The following is an 18,690-nucleotide window of genomic DNA, read 5'->3' as shown; positions in this document are numbered from 1 at the left end:
TGCATTATGCGAACGATGCTGTCAGCTTGTGTGATGGGCTGGCACTATACGGCTCTAGGAGCAATGACCAAAAGGTGTCGCTTTCTTGTTTCATGTTTGGTGTCACACTACGTCAGACGCGGATACGCACCATCCGTCAAAAAAAAAATATTTTGTGGCCTCTGACTTGACTCCCCAAACGTGCGTGTTTTCGAGGAATGTTTAGGCATCATGGACTTCATGCGGTATGATAAATTCGCAACAAATTGAAAACTTGTGTCTTCTAAAAGCCCTCGACGCTCTTTGACCTAAGATGCCCTTGCGCCATAAAAGTCAGTTCATCATCATCATTCTAAAAGCCCTCGAATCGGATGCCTGTAGCAGTTACGAAAATGTTCGAAGGGCTCGACGCTATTTAACGATGACAAAACTGCGTCCTCGTCCATCTCCAAGTCGCGCCATAGTATTCTTAAATACCTCGTACATTTTTTCACTAGCCTAAAAAGCCACGCCTTGAAAGAGACTGTACATAGTAAATGCCCCCCCACCCCTCCCCTGTGGAGATAGAAGATTGCCAGCTTATATTTATTTATTTACAAAACCTCACAGCCCCAAAGCGTTGCAGTAGAGTGCAAGAAGTATGCATTGCACAACGCCGAGCAACAAAAAAATTATTTATGCTTTAAAAGGCATGTAAAAAAAAAACACTTTGTTGCGAACATTTAGTCACGGTGTTAGCAGGCGCAAATAAAATGGACAAGAGATATTACATAAGGCATCCGGTAATGTCGACTACTTGTTAAACAATTTTAGGGGTCTCTCATTACGTGCGTAAGTACGAAAATATTGCGAGTTCCATGCCTAGTTTTGTTATGAGCTCTTTCTGCGTTCCGTCGCTCTTCTAACGTATACAAATTTACTGATATTTATTGAGTTGCTTACTTTACTAACCGTAAAAATTCTTATCAGTCTCTCTTATTTTTTACAACTTCTTTCCCGCTGTGACGGTACAGTGGCTGCGGCACTCGACTTGTGCCCAAAGGCTCCGGTTTGAATGCCAGCTACAGCAGCCGCTTTTTTATTGAGGCGGCCGTGAGCTACTAGCGATGTCAGTGTACAGTACGTTAACTAACCCCAGGTGGTAGAAATTTCCGCAGCGCTGCTCTAAAACTGTGTTGATGTCGCATTAAAATATGAGCTGCCGAGCGAGCAACTAGCGCACTGCGAATCCATTCCGTGTTGTCTGCTAACACGGCAATTGCCTTACCATCCACTGATCTGCTGTTACTCGTATGTTTTAAGTTTATGAGCCCTCCATACCCTTCGGCAATGTTTGAGTATCCCAATACAAGAATATCAACTATCTCCTCAGGAGCTAAACGATCAAGGCTAAGGACCTAGTTATCGCTCTGTCGGCAGAGCTTTCTTCATATAAGGTTAAACTGTACTCTAATTACGCATCTGCCCCCCCCCCCCCCCCCCCCAATCAGCGGTTGCGCCCCTCGCGGCCGTTTTTGTCAGAAACTGAACATCGGCGGCAGTTTTATGACCATTAGGAGTATCGAAGGACTCAGATTGTACAGTGTTGTACCAATATGAATTGATTGCAGACGTTTGGTTTCTTTTTTTTTTCGCGAAATATATATTTCAGTCTCTTCGCCAAGAAGGTTAAGGAATGACCACAGCTAAGTTATTTGAAATGCGTGCATGGACGACACCACCGTAAAATATTAAACCATGCATGCAACGGCAGAGTACTTGCATAATTTTAAAACATTATGTGCGAGATAAATACCTGTCGTTTCGATAACATATTTGTGGCAACAAGTTGCATGTGTAAGGCAAAGTGGGCCCTCGGGCCATTGCCTGGTTTCTCTGCTAGAAGACGCGTCTTCTTTTATTCTAGCAAAACGAGCATACCACAGTTATATAGGCAAGATCAAAAAGCCCATGCTACTGCTACTTATTGTGGATATTATATATGACAATGGCAAAAAAATTGTCTTCATATTGGCAGCGGGCATACTCGGTGCGGAGGTCAGCTAGCCGACTGGAGCAAGACGGTTGACGGACTAACGGAGCCCAGTCGTCAACCTTGTTGAATTTTATTGTTTTCACTTCCATCATCTTGTTTGTACACTTAGAAAATTTACATTGTAGCCCATAATGCCCCCCCCCCCCCCCGCCCCTATAGAGTTTGCATACACTTTCGAAAAGGAAACAGGCGCTGATAGCATTCCCCCTCTATTTTTCTCATAAATATAGAACAGAACATCCATAGTCTACGCACAACCCGTATTGGCCACACTGCACCTACATGTATGTTAGCGGATTAACATTAGTATATGCTCGCAGCTCCGCGCCACTAATGAGAGCAAGGAGGGGGGGGGGGGGGAAATTCGATACGGGCCGAACTTTAGACACTCTCCTCTTATATGAACAAAAGAGCTTTCATTGCTTTAGCGCCGAATCACATATCGACATCGGTTTTCTGGAAACAAGCAAAGTTAAAAAATGAAACCAGTGGATTTCCCGAATTAGACAATGTCTGAAGCTAAACAAATATGCTCCCCTCTTCCGTCGAGAAGGCACCCGGTTAATGGCAAAACTGCCTTGCTACGTTGCAACAAGTAGCTAGAGCTGACATCGACAAGAGATGCTTAATGTGGTCATGTGGCGTCAAATGCCTTTTTACCCATTTTCCCCAAAAGCATGTATATGGTGCTTGAGCGGTTGCAAATGAAGCTACAATACTCTGCCCGCTAATCTCAAGACATTAAAAAAGGCCGCTGATGCCAGTAAGGCTACGTTTAAAGTGTCAGTTTTGAAGGTCATTGTGATCAGTTTCGAACTCCAGGCTGGATCCATCCACCGAAGTACTGCTCGATCTCCCTGGCCACGGCGAGGCAGAGATGGTCATTGCCCCTCTTCGCAACCACCTGAACAGCCAAAGGCAGTCCATTCGCCGCCTTCATAACCGGACACACCGTCGCGGGCATCCTCAGAACGCTAAAGAGCGCTGTCATTGCTCCTGAATCGCAGAAAAGCAAGTCTTGATTATGGTACGGAGCAGTGCTTGGTTCTGCCGGTAGGATGAGAACACCGTCGTCACCAAGCGTTTCTTCAAGGCGATCGCGTATGGCGTCGAGCGATGCGAGGAATTGTTCTGCGTCCTTGCTGCAGGAGAACCGGAATGCCGGCCCCATCTTGAAGGCAGCCAAAACGGCCAACGTGTGTCGACCGGCTCCCACGAGTATGCGAAGCAGATCGACGAAAACGTTCACGCCGCTGGGCCCAACGACTCTAGCGAAGAGGTTGGGGTCTTTAGCGGCGGACAGTTTGAAGAACGTAATCACGGCGTTTTGAAGCTCTGGCACGTGAAGACGGCGAATCGTCGAGCCAGCAACTTCCTTGAGACACCGTGCAACCTAACAGAACACAAAACGAGCAAAAAATATTGTGGCTGTACGAGGAATTCGCCAGGAGTTCGGAATTCGCGTGAACTTGTGCTAAGAAACAGTAAATCACTCCAAACATTTTAACATATTTATATCAGATCCTACGTTAACGATTCACCTCACTAGGAGAAATGGAACACCTAAATGCTTATCCTTCCGTTTACTGACCTCAGGCAGTGACTGTTTGTTGTTTCGCGATAAGGGAAGAATCGCAAGTATCCAGCAACGCCAGTGCAGAGCGCGCGCTGAAAGCTAATCTTTGGAGGTCATGTCGAGTCACTGGGCGTCACGTACTGCTCACGTTAGCTTGTCGTTCATAACTTGAAGCTACTTTTTACCTGCCAAAGCTTCCTTCCAAAATCATCCCCTCTCATCCATCAAGACAACTATGGTGTTTGCAAATTTGAGAACTCAATTTTAACAGAAAAAAAAGGAGATATCTTTCACATGCCCACCGCAACCAGCTGGCGATCGAGTAAGACCAACACTCAGTCAAAAAAGGAAATTAATGCTAAGCCACAGCAGTGACGGAGCGGACTTCCGTTTTATTAATAAGCACAAGACGACGTTCTCAGGTATCGGTTTACGGCTACCTTACACGAGTTTGCCAAATTGCAAGCTCCAGCCAGGCACCTAATGTTGCCTCCTAGCTTAGCTTATTAGTATCGCTGTTCACTGCCAGCGCCCGCTTAGGGCACTAACCTGCTTAGGCAGGTTTTCCCTCTTTCAGCCGTGCATGTTCTTTGCGAAAAAATTCCACAATCTTTCTTTACCTGGACCATTATGCGGCAGTTTCATCGCACCTTTCAACGCACAAAACACGTGGCGCCCCGACCTCTTGCTCACCTTAGCTCAAACACCGAAATGTGAAATGACAGTCCACCATTTATAAATCAACTCAATTTGGCATTTATATTCTACGCTTTAATAAATTAGCTTCCTTCAGTCTTTTTTTTTTTTTTGTGATGGCATTTTTTCTGTCCTGTTCAAACATTGTCGCGCTTGAGAGAAACCGACGTAAAGAACGATACGAAACACAAGAGCGCACCACACAAGAGCGCAGCGGTCATTAGCTGAGCACTGTAGAAATAACAAACGACCATTTATTCGTGTAACATATGTAACTGTGAATCTGTGGCTCAGACCAAAACAGAAAGACACAATAAACAGTAACCGAATTTCGACTGCTTAGGAATACCACAATATGCGGCAAAAAATGGGTCCAATTTCCGAAAAATAAATTAGATTTTCAGCCGTCTGTTTTAACACCATGCAGACTGTACGGCGTCACTCGTACACAGTACTTAAATCATGCATTAACCCACAAGAAATGGCCTTCGAGACCCTAGCATGAACAAAAAGGAAGCTTGCTGATGTCAGTACTCCTTCCTTTTCATGCGACTTTGTTTTCGAGATTGCCTTATACGCGGAATATTTCAGAAAAAGCGCGGAGGTTAAGAGTGCAGAAAGTTGAGTAAGGGGCTTCGTTTGCCTTAGTCGTTTGCACTATATGTGAGAAATACCAGAGACACGTAATTCCAGGTGCCGCAGATTACGAGCCGCCAGAAAGAATTACTGAAGCGCTCCCTAATAATGAATTATCCTCAAAAGAAACTTTTGTGGAAACGTTTTCACGAAAGTGAATATATTTAAAGATAGCAAAACTCGGCGTATTGTTAAAACAACGGTCGGACAGGTTTTTTTGCGATATTTACATTCTTTCAGTTCGCACTTCAATTTCCACTTTCAAGCCACTCCTATAACAGGACCTAAAACTCGCTGCGGTAACTCAGTGGCAAGGACATTCGACTACTAACTTCAAGGACACGGGTTCGACCCCACTCATGGCGGCCGTATTTCATTCGAGGCGAAGAGCAAGTCGCCCGTTTACTGCACGCTGCTAGTGCTCATAAAAGAATGCCAGGTGGTCCAAATGGCCATAGCAATCCGCTATGGTGTCTCCCATAACCTACGTCCTCTGAAACGTTAAACCTCCGGTAAATTAGCAAACCGCATAGGTGACTAAAATACGTGCATAGTCCTTTTTAACACGCAAATCAAGAAATAATAGAACTATCACAATTGCAAGCAAACTATCATATTCTCGGCCGTGAAGTTCATGAAGCAAAAAAAAAGCGCACATTTTATTGGGATGTATCGCCCGGTCCTCCTGATTGCATTGGGAGTGTTATTAACGAAGCACTTGAGGCGAACCATGGCTGTTCGGTCGTAACTGACGTAGCTACTTCTAGAAAAACTGTCTGATGAGCTGTAATTGTTTTGATACGATTATAACTGTAACCATGAGGCTACAGCCAGAAATGACCATTGCTGTCCAGAAAAGCAAGTAAGTATAGCATATTCAAGCACATTTTTTGGATGAAAGGCTAAATGTACACTGACCATTATAACAGACTGCCGAACCTCCGGGGTGACGCGGCTGAAGTAAAGGCTTCCTTCTGTCTCCGTGAAGAACACCTCTAACGCCTTCAGTTCCACCTGCATATGTCACCACAAACGCTACAAAGGATGCAGCCTATTTCGATATTCATCTGAAAGCTATTTGATGAGCCAACATCCTCTTACTCTCTTGTAGATAAGAATGACGAAGAAACAAAGAGCAGTTACAAAACATGGTGGGGGAAACAGAACTTGTTACTTAAACCACTCTCATAATTCGGGACTCAGTATGCTGATTATGTAAATTGCATCTCTCATGCCAAAGTGCCATTCTACCCCGATCAATTCGGCGCAGCCAGGGACCACGAAGCAGCGCAGAGACGAGAGGAAACCCTGCGCTATATACCAAATGCTGTTTTTAAACACACCTGTCTCTCGCGCATGCGCTGTTGCGGGCCAATATCAAAACGACCGCATTGAATGCGCTGAGCCGTTGCCAACAGTGATTCCAAAGGGCGTTACAGAGGCACGGCGCACGGACTATACCTGCGCCTGTTCAGGAAAGCAAACTTAAGCAACGCGAAATTAAATTTCCTCGCTGTTTTCAGCAGCCGCCAAACGATGAGTGATCGAGGTGCACGTTGCTCAGTGAGAGAATGAGAACATTCTGGCGTTTTCGGTAGCAAGTTGAGTACTTCGAGATCTGAAAACATCAGCGGGCGCCTTCATATAACGGCAATAAACGGCCCATTGCATCCTCGACCTGAAGAAGTTTAGTAATGTGACGGCGTAATACATGCTCGCTATTGATTCATATTGGAATGTGCAGCGCAAAAAGAGGCTGAAGATGAACAAGGTCTGTCGACAGCTCCTGCTCACAAATACTGTCCACGCCACCCATTCGCCAAGACATTAAAAGACAAATATTTACCGCATATGCAGTCATGGATGCTCGCCAAATGTGTGTTCTTTCCCAATAAATAATTAGGTGCCAGTCAGCGCTCGCCTGTGTGGTGTCCTTCCGGCTCATCTTTCGCCTCGTTTAGCGCTGGAGCTTCCAATATGAACTAGTACCAACTTGCCTAACTCTCCTTCCTCCTCCTTCGCTACTGATTCCGCGGTTTCGCCTGTCTTGTACACAGACCTGCTTGTTCAGCCCGAGTTGATCGGCTGCAGTTCCTGCAAGAACCTTGAGAACTAGAGGCAAGTCCTCTGAAAACCTGACCATGGGACCAACGCAAGTGTGCTCTCCCATCTTCTCTCCGATGTCTGGGATCAGACCGACGTTTGGTATCACTCCTGCAACGATGTGAATTCGATAAGGAAAGCCCAGACAGAATCCCATTAAATCTTTGCGACACTGATGATAATAAATTTCTAGAAATAAACCACTTTAACTAATTTCACTACCGTAACTAAAATTGTGCTCCTGACGCAAGTACATCCTTCTTGCTGCTGTTCCAAAATCTGCTGACCACATTTTATTATTTTGTTTTAATTATAAGCGGGTAATATTTTATGTATGCTATAAGAATAACAAGAAAAATAATATTTGCCAATGATTCGAATGCGTACCATAATATGGTCCTCTTCCTAACGGTTACAAAATATTGGGGCACACTCTAGACTCAGGCAACTGAGCAGGTATACACAGCACACCCTTCAGAGACGAGAACCTACTTACCAGCGGTGGGATTGTGGCCGAAGACCCCGCAGTAGGCTGCAGGTATTCGCACGCTTCCAGCAAAGTCAGTGCCTAGTCCTATCAGAGAGCCAGCTGAAGCCAGTAGGCTGCCTTCGCCACCTGCGTTTTTAGTAGGATGAGAGACACAGAGTTTTCTTGTCGGGTTTTTTTCCTCGCCATAATTTTGCCCAGTATTTTTCTTCACACAAATCCCTCGTTGTAATGACGCGACAGTAGCGGCATTTACTAAACGCTTATAGGAATGCTTCGAGACAGTACTACTTCTTAGTAACATGTTTTCTTTTGCCAGTGACATTGGAATCCTATTCCCTCAAGCATGAGCCTTCGAAAGCTACTTATGGCCATCACCTTAAATGAAACTTTTTATTGCTCATTGAGTTGCTCATTGTTCCAAATTTTTCTTTTGGTGCTCCAGCTCCAACCAATCAGCACCTCACACTTCCTGTTTTCTTCGCCCCATGTTAACTCTGCGACAAGTCTGCGAAAGAGCAGATTTCGAGTTTCGGATACGGATTTTTGTCCCCCCGGATACACTATGGAAGCTATTTAATGTTACGGCTCCTGACAGTGATTCTACTGGTATTTCATAGCACCATCTTGTGGTGGCGCAAGGCACTGTCCCCTATAGTGTGGTTCGAATGGTAATTCTTTTTCTTTGCCTAAGCGTTTTGTAGGAATAGTAAGAAGGATGCGAAAGCACACATTTTAGGCGTAATTCGAAGAAGTTGGCAGTATGGCATCCCACTCTTCAGAGTCAACGGACGAGAATTTGAGTTCTCTGCTGCACGTTCGTTGAGGAATTGTGTCCGTTTCGTTGTTGCAATCACGGAACATCCTTTTATACTTACCTATGGTTCAAGCAGGACTGAACTTATTTAGATAGGTACATGACTAAATGTCGAAATTGACTCCTGTGGAATGTGCACTGTGGTACTTCATGGTTATACGGCTTCTGTCACTGTCTCGACCAGGCAAGGTACTTCACCTTTCATGGCGCGCAGTTTCTCTGTGGCGAACCTCTATTGCAACCGCATTTAAATTTTTCGCTTAGCATGTGTAACGCTAGAGATAGCGGTTATTAAAACCGAACCCTCAGGTTGGCCTCACAAATGTACAAAACTACACGCAAGGCAAAATTAACATAAACGACTGCAGCCACACTCTCTCCTCGAAAGCATCCCTCAGCAAGCCCAACTCGACTACTCATACTCACTAACCCCCCCCCCCCCCCCCCCTCTCTTACTCTGTATTGATCTTAGAATACAGAATGGCAAGGAAAGGGACCACTGCTCTCGGGAGCCGAGCACCTTCCTTCTTTGCTGCTTCATCAATAAAAACCTTTGCGGCTTTGCCGAGCCACTGTAGCGTAATTTGCGTGAAACAGAAAAGTTAGAAGTCGCCGAAGGGCATGCGAATGAGAGTCTTCAAAACATACTTGTAAAATACCACCTTCTTTGAGAAAATACGTACGTGACATGAGCGATCGATAGATTTTACTGCGCCCTGTTCGAAAATTGCATAGTCGCTCTTAAAACGTTTTCACGAGCCCTTTTAGAATTTATTTGTTTATCATTTGGGCTACGTACCACTCCACTTATCACCCACTGTTAATTTCCCGGCACCTTTAACAGTACTTCAGTTTACAACATACTAATTCCCAGCCTCATTATTCTTCTTTAGGGGTTTAATTCTTCAGCTATAAGCTGATAATCACTGCGTTCGTTTTACTTATCAAAATGTCTACCGTAAACTGAATATTACTATGAAGTCCCTCTTTAAATTTATTACTACCTTTCTTAGCTTGCCAGCATGCGTGCGACAAGGAGACTCACCACTACTTCCTCCAGGACTCCGGCGCGTGTCGTGCGGGTTCAGTGTGGTACCGTACATTAGGTTGTGAGCGTCGCACCACATGCACAGCTCGGGCACATTGGTCACAACCAGTGGAATGGCGCCGGCCGCGCGCATCTGTGCCACGGTGGGTGCGTCTTCCACGGCACGTCGCCCACGGTACATCAACGATCCGGCGTCGTGCCGCATGCCTGGAGGCAAAAGTTACACTCACAGGTTTGAGATTAAAGCCGAAAATTTTTTAAAGTGCAGTGGAGAGTAGATTCCAATTTCAATCTTTTCACTCAGACTTTCCATCGCCTTCAGGTAGACAAGTACTTAAGTTTAAAATTGCAATAGGACAGCTCTGGGGCGGAATAATATAACGATGCCAAAATCAGTTACATTCCATCAGTGTCGACGTCAAAATTGCGCATGAGATGAAGAAAACGGGAACGCCGTCATGACTACAAGGTGTGACGTTTTACGGAAACAGCCAATGAGATACTAAATGACACGCCCAAATGATTTGCTTTTTTTTTTTTACCAAAGGTCCTTAAGAACGTTTATTTTTCAAGTAAAATAATTTTGTGCTATGTTAGTAGAACTTATATGTATATTAGCTGATGTTGGTTTTTATGTCATAACGAATAAGTGTGAAGAGCTCACAATATAGGAAAAAAAAAAAGCTTTTAAACGTGCCTAGCCTCATTTACGGTCGACAACAGAGCGTTCCGAATTCAATCCGGTATCAATGCAAAACAACCATGCAGGTGTACGATCAGCTGACAACTCTAATGCTTCTAATAATTTCGCTCTTCTGTGGCCTTGCTGGAGTGAGATTTGTTGCAATCAATTTCGTTTCGAGGTTGCCTCGTTTGCGAACAATCTTGCTCACTGCGATCGGTCAGTGAGTAGAGCATCACGAGACGAAGACTTCGTGAGCGAAACCCGGTCGGAAAGTATCGATGCCAAAAATTAGCACTACACCGTCGCATACCAACGGTCAGGTATTGCCGAGAAGCGCCAACCGTTAGGCAAAGTCGCGCACGCGTCAAGAAACGACACAAAAAGGTGTCGTTTAAACCATGGCGTTGACGGCATAGTAGCCTTTGTGACAAAATAATTCTGCCTTCTTTGAGCCCCATAACGCCAAGAATGCTGACGAGCTTGAGATAATCGTCCTTCATTGATCTTACGTCCGGTAATATTTTACCGGACGTTAGATTAGATCGGCGTATAAACTGCGGGTTGATAGCGTAGCTAGACGACATAATTTCAGAACGCCCCCATTCTTCGTCGCGGGAATATATATGAAATAAAGAAACCTCAGAGGCCGTGTGGCGAAGCCCGGATCTTGAGCTCCAACTTCTTCTCCTCCGACTGGCCGATGCTACTGCCATGGAAAAAGACCTCCCGGCCTTCGCCTAGGCCGCGCCACAACCCCTAGGGCTTAAACACAAGGGGGGGGGGGGGGCTTTTATCCGAGACAATAAAAGTATATTCACTTAATTCAATCATCTTTTTTTCCTTCAGCATGCTTTGTAAGTCGATTCAGTTCTGCGCACCAACTCCGACGATTGCTTACGCGACGCGCCGAACCTAGGCGCTCATGGAAGTTTAGTCTGCTGAGCTCTCGATACAAAGAAATAAACTTCACTGCAAAAAACTTAACGCACACAGCTACTGTTCCACCAATTAGCGCTTTCGCGAACGCCACTGAGTGGTTCAGCTAGTCCCCCACACAGACTGTGCACTGTTTACTTCCTCAGTCAAAAGCGGCGTCTGAACAGTTCGTCCGCATGCTGATGGCATCTCGATTTGTGCGGCCGTTTCTGCCTCGCAACAGCCACCACCACTGTGCCACCGCGAACAACAGTGCAGTCATTTTTTAGAGCGAAATCTCTAATATGCCCTTCCGTAATTTGGTCGGCGTGTGTTTTATATACCCTTGGGCACCGCAACATACTGCTGCCAGGCTGCACTAGCTCGGTTTTAGGCTGTTGTGTCTAGCGCCGAGCCGGATGTTCGCCTTCGGATGGTGATCTGGGCAACACACATGCATTCTGAAGATATGTTTTCGGCGAGCTATCGTAATAACCGCAAATATCAGCGACCAATTTAACCGAAAGGAATCTTTGTCGAGTATTTGGTGAAAAACCGAGTCGTAAAGTGTCCTCCTAAGAACAATCATCATCATTTCCATCAGTGGCATCATCGTCCTACGCAACAATTACTCCCTATTGGAAAAGTCGAAGCCAACACACGCCCAGGAACGTAATCTCCGCTTCGGTTATGCAGCCAACGCCACCATCGCCGGTGGTCGTTGTAGATTGCAGCTGTGGATAGAAGCGGCAGTAAGGAGGGAAGCCGTTACATCAGTGGGACGGTGCATGCTCAGATGGAGGCTATCTCAAACCGGACATTGTCTGTAGGCGTCGGCCGTACAGTCCAAAAACCGGCTTTTGAGCACTAGACCGCCGTACGGATCAGTACGTACTTTTTCTTCTCCTTTATGTCGCGCTTCATAAAGAGTAATATATAACGTCACTTTTCTTATCCGATTCTGGTACATTGAGGTTACGCGGTAATGTCCATAAATGTTTAAAGCGTCTACAAGCATGGCCTCAAACCTCCAATATGCAGTGTCCGTTTGCAGCTTTTTCCTCCACTGTTGTTTAAAGCCTTTAGTTGCGTTTCATTCAAAAATTGTGTCTAATGAGCTTCAAAAAACCTAAACGCCTAACAAATGATTTCGGTATGGTTACGATGAAGGATATTAGGGGGAACAATTGATTAGACATGTTTCTAAACCGAATTCCTGCACCTTTAACGGCGATGGAATCTTTCACACTGAATGGTACACCCAGCAGCGGTTTCTCCATGCTGAGCTCCTGCGCGCTTGTGGTTCCAGAGGCCACCAACTGGTCGACTGCTTCAGCATCCCGGAGGGCCTCATCGAAACGCTCATCGACGACAGCGTTGATGATGGGCTGCACCTCTTGGATCCTTTTGATGTAAGCCGAGACCACATCGACGCTTTTTACCTGCGAACGAATAGGCGTCAAGCATCGCTCGACTATATGAAACGAATGTCACGATCAAAGCACGTGGAAGTAAAAAAACGTCGTCTACAGAAAGAACGACTTCGTAACACAGCTCTCTGAGTCGGGTGGCTGGTATGCTAAACTTGCGGTGCTCTCAATACGGGGCCCTCCTCCGCTCAGAAGTGCATACACCTCATGCACTAGTTCATATAGCTTCGTACATATACCGACACAATGTATCTCTCTGTGCACGGAGCCAAGTTTTTTTCCCTGATTCTTACTCCTGAGTGTTAGCGAGCGGCACGATGAAACAGGCAACGTGCCCTTGACTCTACACTTGGGATGTATTGAAGTCGGCATGCATTGACACACTAGGCATTATAAATATAAAAAGTCGCTTCCAGTAAACATCGACCTTTCTCTAAGCTATGAAAGTCCAGACAACGAAACTCTGGTGTCACTGAAAGGCCGCCGATTTCATAAGTACACTGCGTGTGTCGATGCCAAATATCCTGCGCGAATATTAAAGGTTGTGCCGAACTGGCATTTCGTTATAAGTAGCGGTTACCAGACCTCGGTGCGGACGTCACGACACTCACAAGTTGTAAACCAGTGGAGGAGAAAGCTTTAAATTTGAATTTTTCAACCTACGGACAAGGACACTATTCTACAAAGTTGATAAACACTCTGCCGCATATGGTGTGGGGATACAAGGGACCGCATGGAAACATTAGCAGCAAAGACCTAATCGAAGAGCAGTAGGAGACTCAGCTGCGAAGCTCTAGCCTGAATGACTAGCGCAATCTAGTCGGCTGGACCAGGCACATATCTCGGGTTCACTGCTCTCTGGACTGAGAAAGCTGCTGGCCCAGCTTGAGGACTTCTCCCACACTCCAATGAAATGTTTACCTCTATCTTGCGCCATTATTAACTTTTTTTACTTCGGGCCAAATATTCAGCACACCCAAAAAAGGCAGAACTTAATTTAGTCAATAATAACTGGGTTTAGTTGTCTTCAGCTTTCATTGAACGGGAGTCAATTTAAATAAAGAAACAGGGCTTTCTAGAAATTCTCTGAGGCGAAACAATGACGCCGCCAGATGCGGGCAAAACGTACGATATTAAATTAGGGTGGGGTGAGACTTCGTTTGGTGAAAAAATTTGATTTTGAGAATTTGCATTCATCTGATGAAACATTTCTTTATCTTTCAGAAAATATATCACACTTGGGTATTCACGGTTTTAAAAGCTTTTTTTTTCATCTTTCTCCGACACGATGACAGGAAAAGTGGGTAATGGAAAGCGAGTCTCAAATCTGGTCTAAATGAAGGTAACGGATACAGTCTAAAATCTACAGAACGGTATATTTTGCTGTACTCATGAGTTGCTTCTGCTAGTGCGTTCAAATGTTCATGTTGCAGGGTTTTCGCTATTCTATGCCTTAGTATTAAGCACTACGTATGGTTTTCAGATTCAAATATTTCACTAAGTACCCATCAAAGTATTGCTTGAATGCCTACAGAGAGGAGGCGTCTTCGTAATATGCTGCAAATGAAGGGACCACTGAGAACGCTGTCAAGGCCTGCAAGTGAATGCCCTGAAAGGCGTTGTGTTGCCGCGGCTAGGGTTTAAGGAGTGCCACCTTTGTGTGCACTCAGATAATAGCGCACTTATTGGCCAGTGCACAAATAAATATTCTTTTAAACAAGGTAGGCCGAACGTATCCATCAAAAGAATGTGGTTCAGATAGAAATCAGAATAAAAAATAAACGTACGTATAAGCTGCGCTGTTAAGCCGATGGGGCACACCTACACATTCTTCCGGTAATACAAATACAATATGTCATCTAAATTAATTAATCATGTTTAACTGATTTCTAGTTACTGTATTCATAATTATCCACGTACGCATCCGTATACGGTAATATGACGCCTCACTAATTCAAACACAAACATACACTAAATCCACATCCATCCACCTTGAACCAACAAATCAAGGCATCTGGCACGTGTGCCCGTGGTGGTAGCAGCGTCCGGCCGCTATCAGCTTGAGCGTTCCAACGGAGGGGAGACGCATCCACAAGCAGTGAGGCCCATATGCAAGCCCAGCCAAATGTATACCGGCACAATGACGTCACGGTTGTCACGTGAATCAAATACAGACGCATGTCAGCGCACCTGTCTCGTAATAAAGGCTTTGCGTTCAAATCGCACGCCATACAACCAAATTAACTTTTCAACGTAGTTAATTTACATATACGAACGTTTGAGGCTATTTGTGACCAATCCTGCAAATATAGCACTGATCTGCTTGCTCTTTTTAATAAATTTTACTTCCTTTGTATTTTCTCGACACAACGGCAACAGCTCCATCACCGAGTTTTCTAGGACACGGGCCATCGCAACAGATAATAAAAGCCAGTAACACCTCACCTCGCCATGTCGGATTGCAGCAGCGAGCGATGTTGCCGACCGCAGCAGAATGTCATCTTTTGCCGGCGGCAGCGATCGAGGCCTTCGCCAGAAAAACCAGAGGTGGAACAGTAGTCTGGCAAAGTTGCACCACAAGTAAACGACGAGTTCCGCGAGCACAGTCTTGCATGTTTTGAACACGGGAACCATATGGCCTAGAACCAACGAGAAACAGCTTATGTTTGCGCAAAAGCGGTTCCTTTCTTAGACTACTGCAGGAGTGAACGGCATGCCCCAAAGCAGAAATAACGGCTGTAATCGTTGCACCTAGCCGTCGCGGGCTTATTCCTTAAGACCGTCGTCGCGTACGGCTAACATCTCCTTATCGTGATGTTGCGTGAGCATCAATGCTTCCACTTCCGGGCCGTCCCTGGGGGTGGGCCGTCGAACATCCAGGATGCCCTGCAAAAACATGCCCTCCATATGTCTAAAGGCTTTCTGATTAGGCAGAGAGCTAAAATCTCCGCCAAGCCCTCAGCGCTTAGTTAAAAAGGCTACCAGGTGATGATTTTCTTTGTAATTCATAACCTTTCTCGTCAGCGTTGAAAACTTACAAGATAGCGCTTCTCTTCGCTTAACAGCGGACGATAACAACAACTTAAGAGATTAATGGCGCAAGCATTTCCGTCTCCTTGTCTTCTTCCTCTTCTGTCTACCTCTTCTCTTCTTCTTCTTCTATCTTGCGTCTTTGTGTATTAGTTATAATTTCATTATTTTCTTTTCTTTGGCTTCATCGACAGAACCTATTGCGACGCTCTTACAGCGAAATAATGTGGACGTCAGAACCTATTGCGACATCTCTCTGACAAATCTCACGGACACATATCGCAGATGTGAGATATTCATCATAAACCAAGCAAGGTTTTCGCCTGAAAACCGCTTCAAAATCCTCACCACAAGTACACACCAGGAATTATTCTTGTCACTGCATACTTTAGTATTGAGTACTACGGGACCGTTCGAAAATGCCGTAAAAGGTATTTTTACTGAGATCCTTCGACAGCAGATTTTCTTTGGGAGAAACGTTGTCACCATCAGCGGTGCCTACTGCTTTGTAGCGTTTCTCTGTCAATAACTGCAGCGGTTACCTGATTCCGTTTTATGCCAGAGATCATGCAGCCATGCCTAAAACTTCGCAGGTTTCCTCCAACCTTAATTTTATTTTCCTTACTTTTCGTTGTAGCAGTACAACTTTCGCTGTAGGTGGTCTACTTTCAGTTTTTTTTTTTTTTTCAAAGCCGTCTCCTTGCTCACAAAAGTTGCCACCACAGTTTGGGCTCGCCCTCAGACATACACTCCAATACATTGTGTTCCACAAGACCCTTTTTACTTACTCCTCTGATGTTTAGGATTTTTGCTAACGTTCTGTTGCTATATTGAGGGCGCGTGTAGCACGTAATACTGTGTTTTCATGATGATTTCAAACTCAAAAGCTACTATAATCATACAACTTGGTACTTGCTGTGCGGAACAGAGGTGCACTTTAAACGTCTTCGCCTCCTTAGACACAAGTTATGATCCAGATTTCGGACATTTTTCTCAACTCTATTATTTTGTACGAGCCGTGATAAATTTATTTCACATATCTACCCAAAAGTTTAATTTACAATACCTGTCTCATCATCAAATCTTGCTTATATCTCGGAGATATTATGAAGAACATTCCTTATTCGTCTTGAGCCAAGGACCTGTTACAGTAAAATGTCATGTGCACAAGCCAGCACATTCTAGGCAATTTAAGTGTTTACATGTGCAGAACAAATGAAAGAGGTTCGACGCTTCCCGACGCCAGAGCTACCCTAAAGCATTGAACTCTTCATTAAAAGAACGTTGCTTTCTGCGTTCACTTACATGCCTGACTTGATAACGTTATATAAGAGATTTTTCAGATTCCAATGAAATTTAAGCAATACATTATTAGGCTTGCTGGAAATGAATGCTTTGCATAGGCAAGATTTCTTAGCGTTCATGTCGCGTCCACATATGTGAACACTGTGTCTGAATGCGTTCTTCTGAACTGAACCGAGACGACTGTCATATGTTTCACTAGAAGGCTTGTCTTTATTGAGATATGTTTGTCCCTTGGGGCGATAGTTTGAAAGAAAAAATCGACCGAAGAGCACTGAAAACTAAGTTTTTCATGCGCTGTATTTAGATATTTCATAGAATAGTGAATATCCTATTAATTTCTTCAGCATTAAGAATCACATGTGGATTACGTGACCTCCATTTTTGCAAATGTAATTTCTTTGCATGTGTTCTTCAAATTTGAGTTTGCAGTCGTTTCAGAGGCTGCACCGGCACAGTGTATTCGACGTTAGGAGGAGGGAGATCAATCAACGCTGCTGATTCTTTTTACTTGTATAATGATAGACACGATGGCGAAATCTCGGAGAAAACTTAAATAAGAGGCAAAAAATGCGATCCAATTTTCACAAACGTCTACACAGCTTAAGTAATTTACCTTGGAAGGTATTGCCCATCCTCCCGGCAACAGCGTACATAACAGCAGCACGATTTCGGCGGCGTGCATTATTAAGCACGCAGTATGGATCTATTTTATCCTCGGATGACTACCTGCACCTCAAGTATTCCTGGAATAGGAAATCATGTCAATCAAGGCAGACTGAGGTCTCTCTAACCAGGCTACGCTGTCGTAATCCGCCCCTAAATTTCTATATGCAGAGGTCTGGTTTGGCGCTTTCTCCTGTCTGCGCATTCTGCGGGGAACCGGAAACAATAGACCATTTCTTGATATTTTGCCGCCGTTTTACCATGATGAGAAAGCGGTACTTAGAGAAGCCGTTACAACAGCTGGGTCTTAATTTGAGCAGCCAAATTTTATTATCGTTCGGTGCCACCATGCTTGGGTACAGCCACAGGTATGTTTTCAACGCCATTCAAAATTTCTTAATAGAAACAAAACGTCTACCTGGCTAATATGCTTTGAAGTTTTAATCAGTACATATAAATCTTACTATTCTCCTACTGCGTGCGTTAGTATTTACTCTTATATATTTTGGTTTATCATATTTACATTTCTTTTTCTATTCCCTAGCATTTATTATTATTATTTTTTTTCCGATGTAGTTATACATCTCAAAATCTAATATCTCTGCACCCCAATTCTTGGCCGATCCCCCTCTGTGGGTATGTGCCATCACATTAGAGGAGAACAACAACAACAACAACTACATGCGCAGTTGTTGCATGGTCGTTTCCTAAAAACAATGGTGTGCGTATTCTTGACATTTTTGTGTTTTGTGGTCATACATCAAAGCAGTTCTTGCAGCTGTAGTGGGTACATCTGCGTACTATAACCTAAAGTGTTGCTGTTCTGAATTTCAATGATTAACTAAGAAAGCGATTATTCCTTCTATGTCTGCTGACACCAAAAGCAAAAACTAAAGCGGCTTTCAAATTGTGGAATTTCGATTCGAATAATTGTATCAGGGGTGGCAGCTAACGCGATATAATGCATGCTCTTCGTAAATGAAATATTTTAAATTTGCACACACACTTCAGCTCCTCCTCACTCCTCTGAAACACACTATCTCTATTGGTTCCAGAACGGAATGAAAAGACAAGTTTGAACAAAACGGCGATTGTTTCTTCGCTTTCTATGCCAACTGCGCCTTGCAATCTACAACTTATCCTTCGTTACCAACTATGTCTAGGGTCTGTAGGGTAGAGTGATTAAATAAACTGCTGACCAAGTCATTCTGTCTGCACAATAGGAGCCATAGCTTACAGTCTCTATAGCTTAACAAGGCTTACAGTACCGCTACGCTTATTTAAC

At 44.4% G+C, this 18,690-nt stretch overlaps 1 protein-coding gene across 1 annotated transcript; it reads right to left on the bottom strand.

The window, feature by feature from the left end:
• Positions 1-2,819: 2,819 nt before the first annotated feature.
• LOC146196434 (fatty-acid amide hydrolase 2-A-like) lies at positions 2,820-15,041 on the bottom strand. The gene is made up of 7 exons (XM_084597014.1): positions 14,853-15,041; positions 12,200-12,419; positions 9,375-9,584; positions 7,522-7,641; positions 6,982-7,136; positions 5,841-5,936; positions 2,820-3,407 (listed from the first exon to the last, which is right to left on the bottom strand). The coding sequence occupies exons 1-7, from the start codon at positions 15,039-15,041 to the stop codon at positions 2,820-2,822; spliced, it is 1,578 nt and encodes a 525-aa protein (XP_084453140.1).
• Positions 15,042-18,690: the final 3,649 nt, after the last annotated feature.

The sequence above is a fragment of the Amblyomma maculatum genome, chromosome 3 (assembly GCF_055883805.1).
Source record: "Amblyomma maculatum isolate TAMU_Amacu chromosome 3, ASM5588380v1, whole genome shotgun sequence".
NCBI classification, from domain to species: Eukaryota; Metazoa; Arthropoda; class Arachnida; order Ixodida; family Ixodidae; genus Amblyomma; species Amblyomma maculatum.
The sequence above is the reverse complement of the archived record's forward strand: the minus strand, read 5'-3'. Positions and strand labels throughout refer to the sequence as shown.

Coding starts and splice junctions, on each gene's coding strand:
- LOC146196434 (XM_084597014.1), bottom strand. CDS start 15,041: ATGGTTCCCGTGTTCAAAACATGCAAGACTGTGCTCGCGGAACTCGTC. Junction 7,642..9,374: donor GAGTCCTGGAGGAAGTAGTG/GTGAGTCTCCTT, acceptor CTAAAAACGCAG/GTGGCGAAGGCAGCCTACTG. Junction 3,408..5,840: donor TTCGGCAGTCTGTTATAATG/GTCAGTGTACAT, acceptor GTGTTCTGTTAG/GTTGCACGGTGTCTCAAGGA.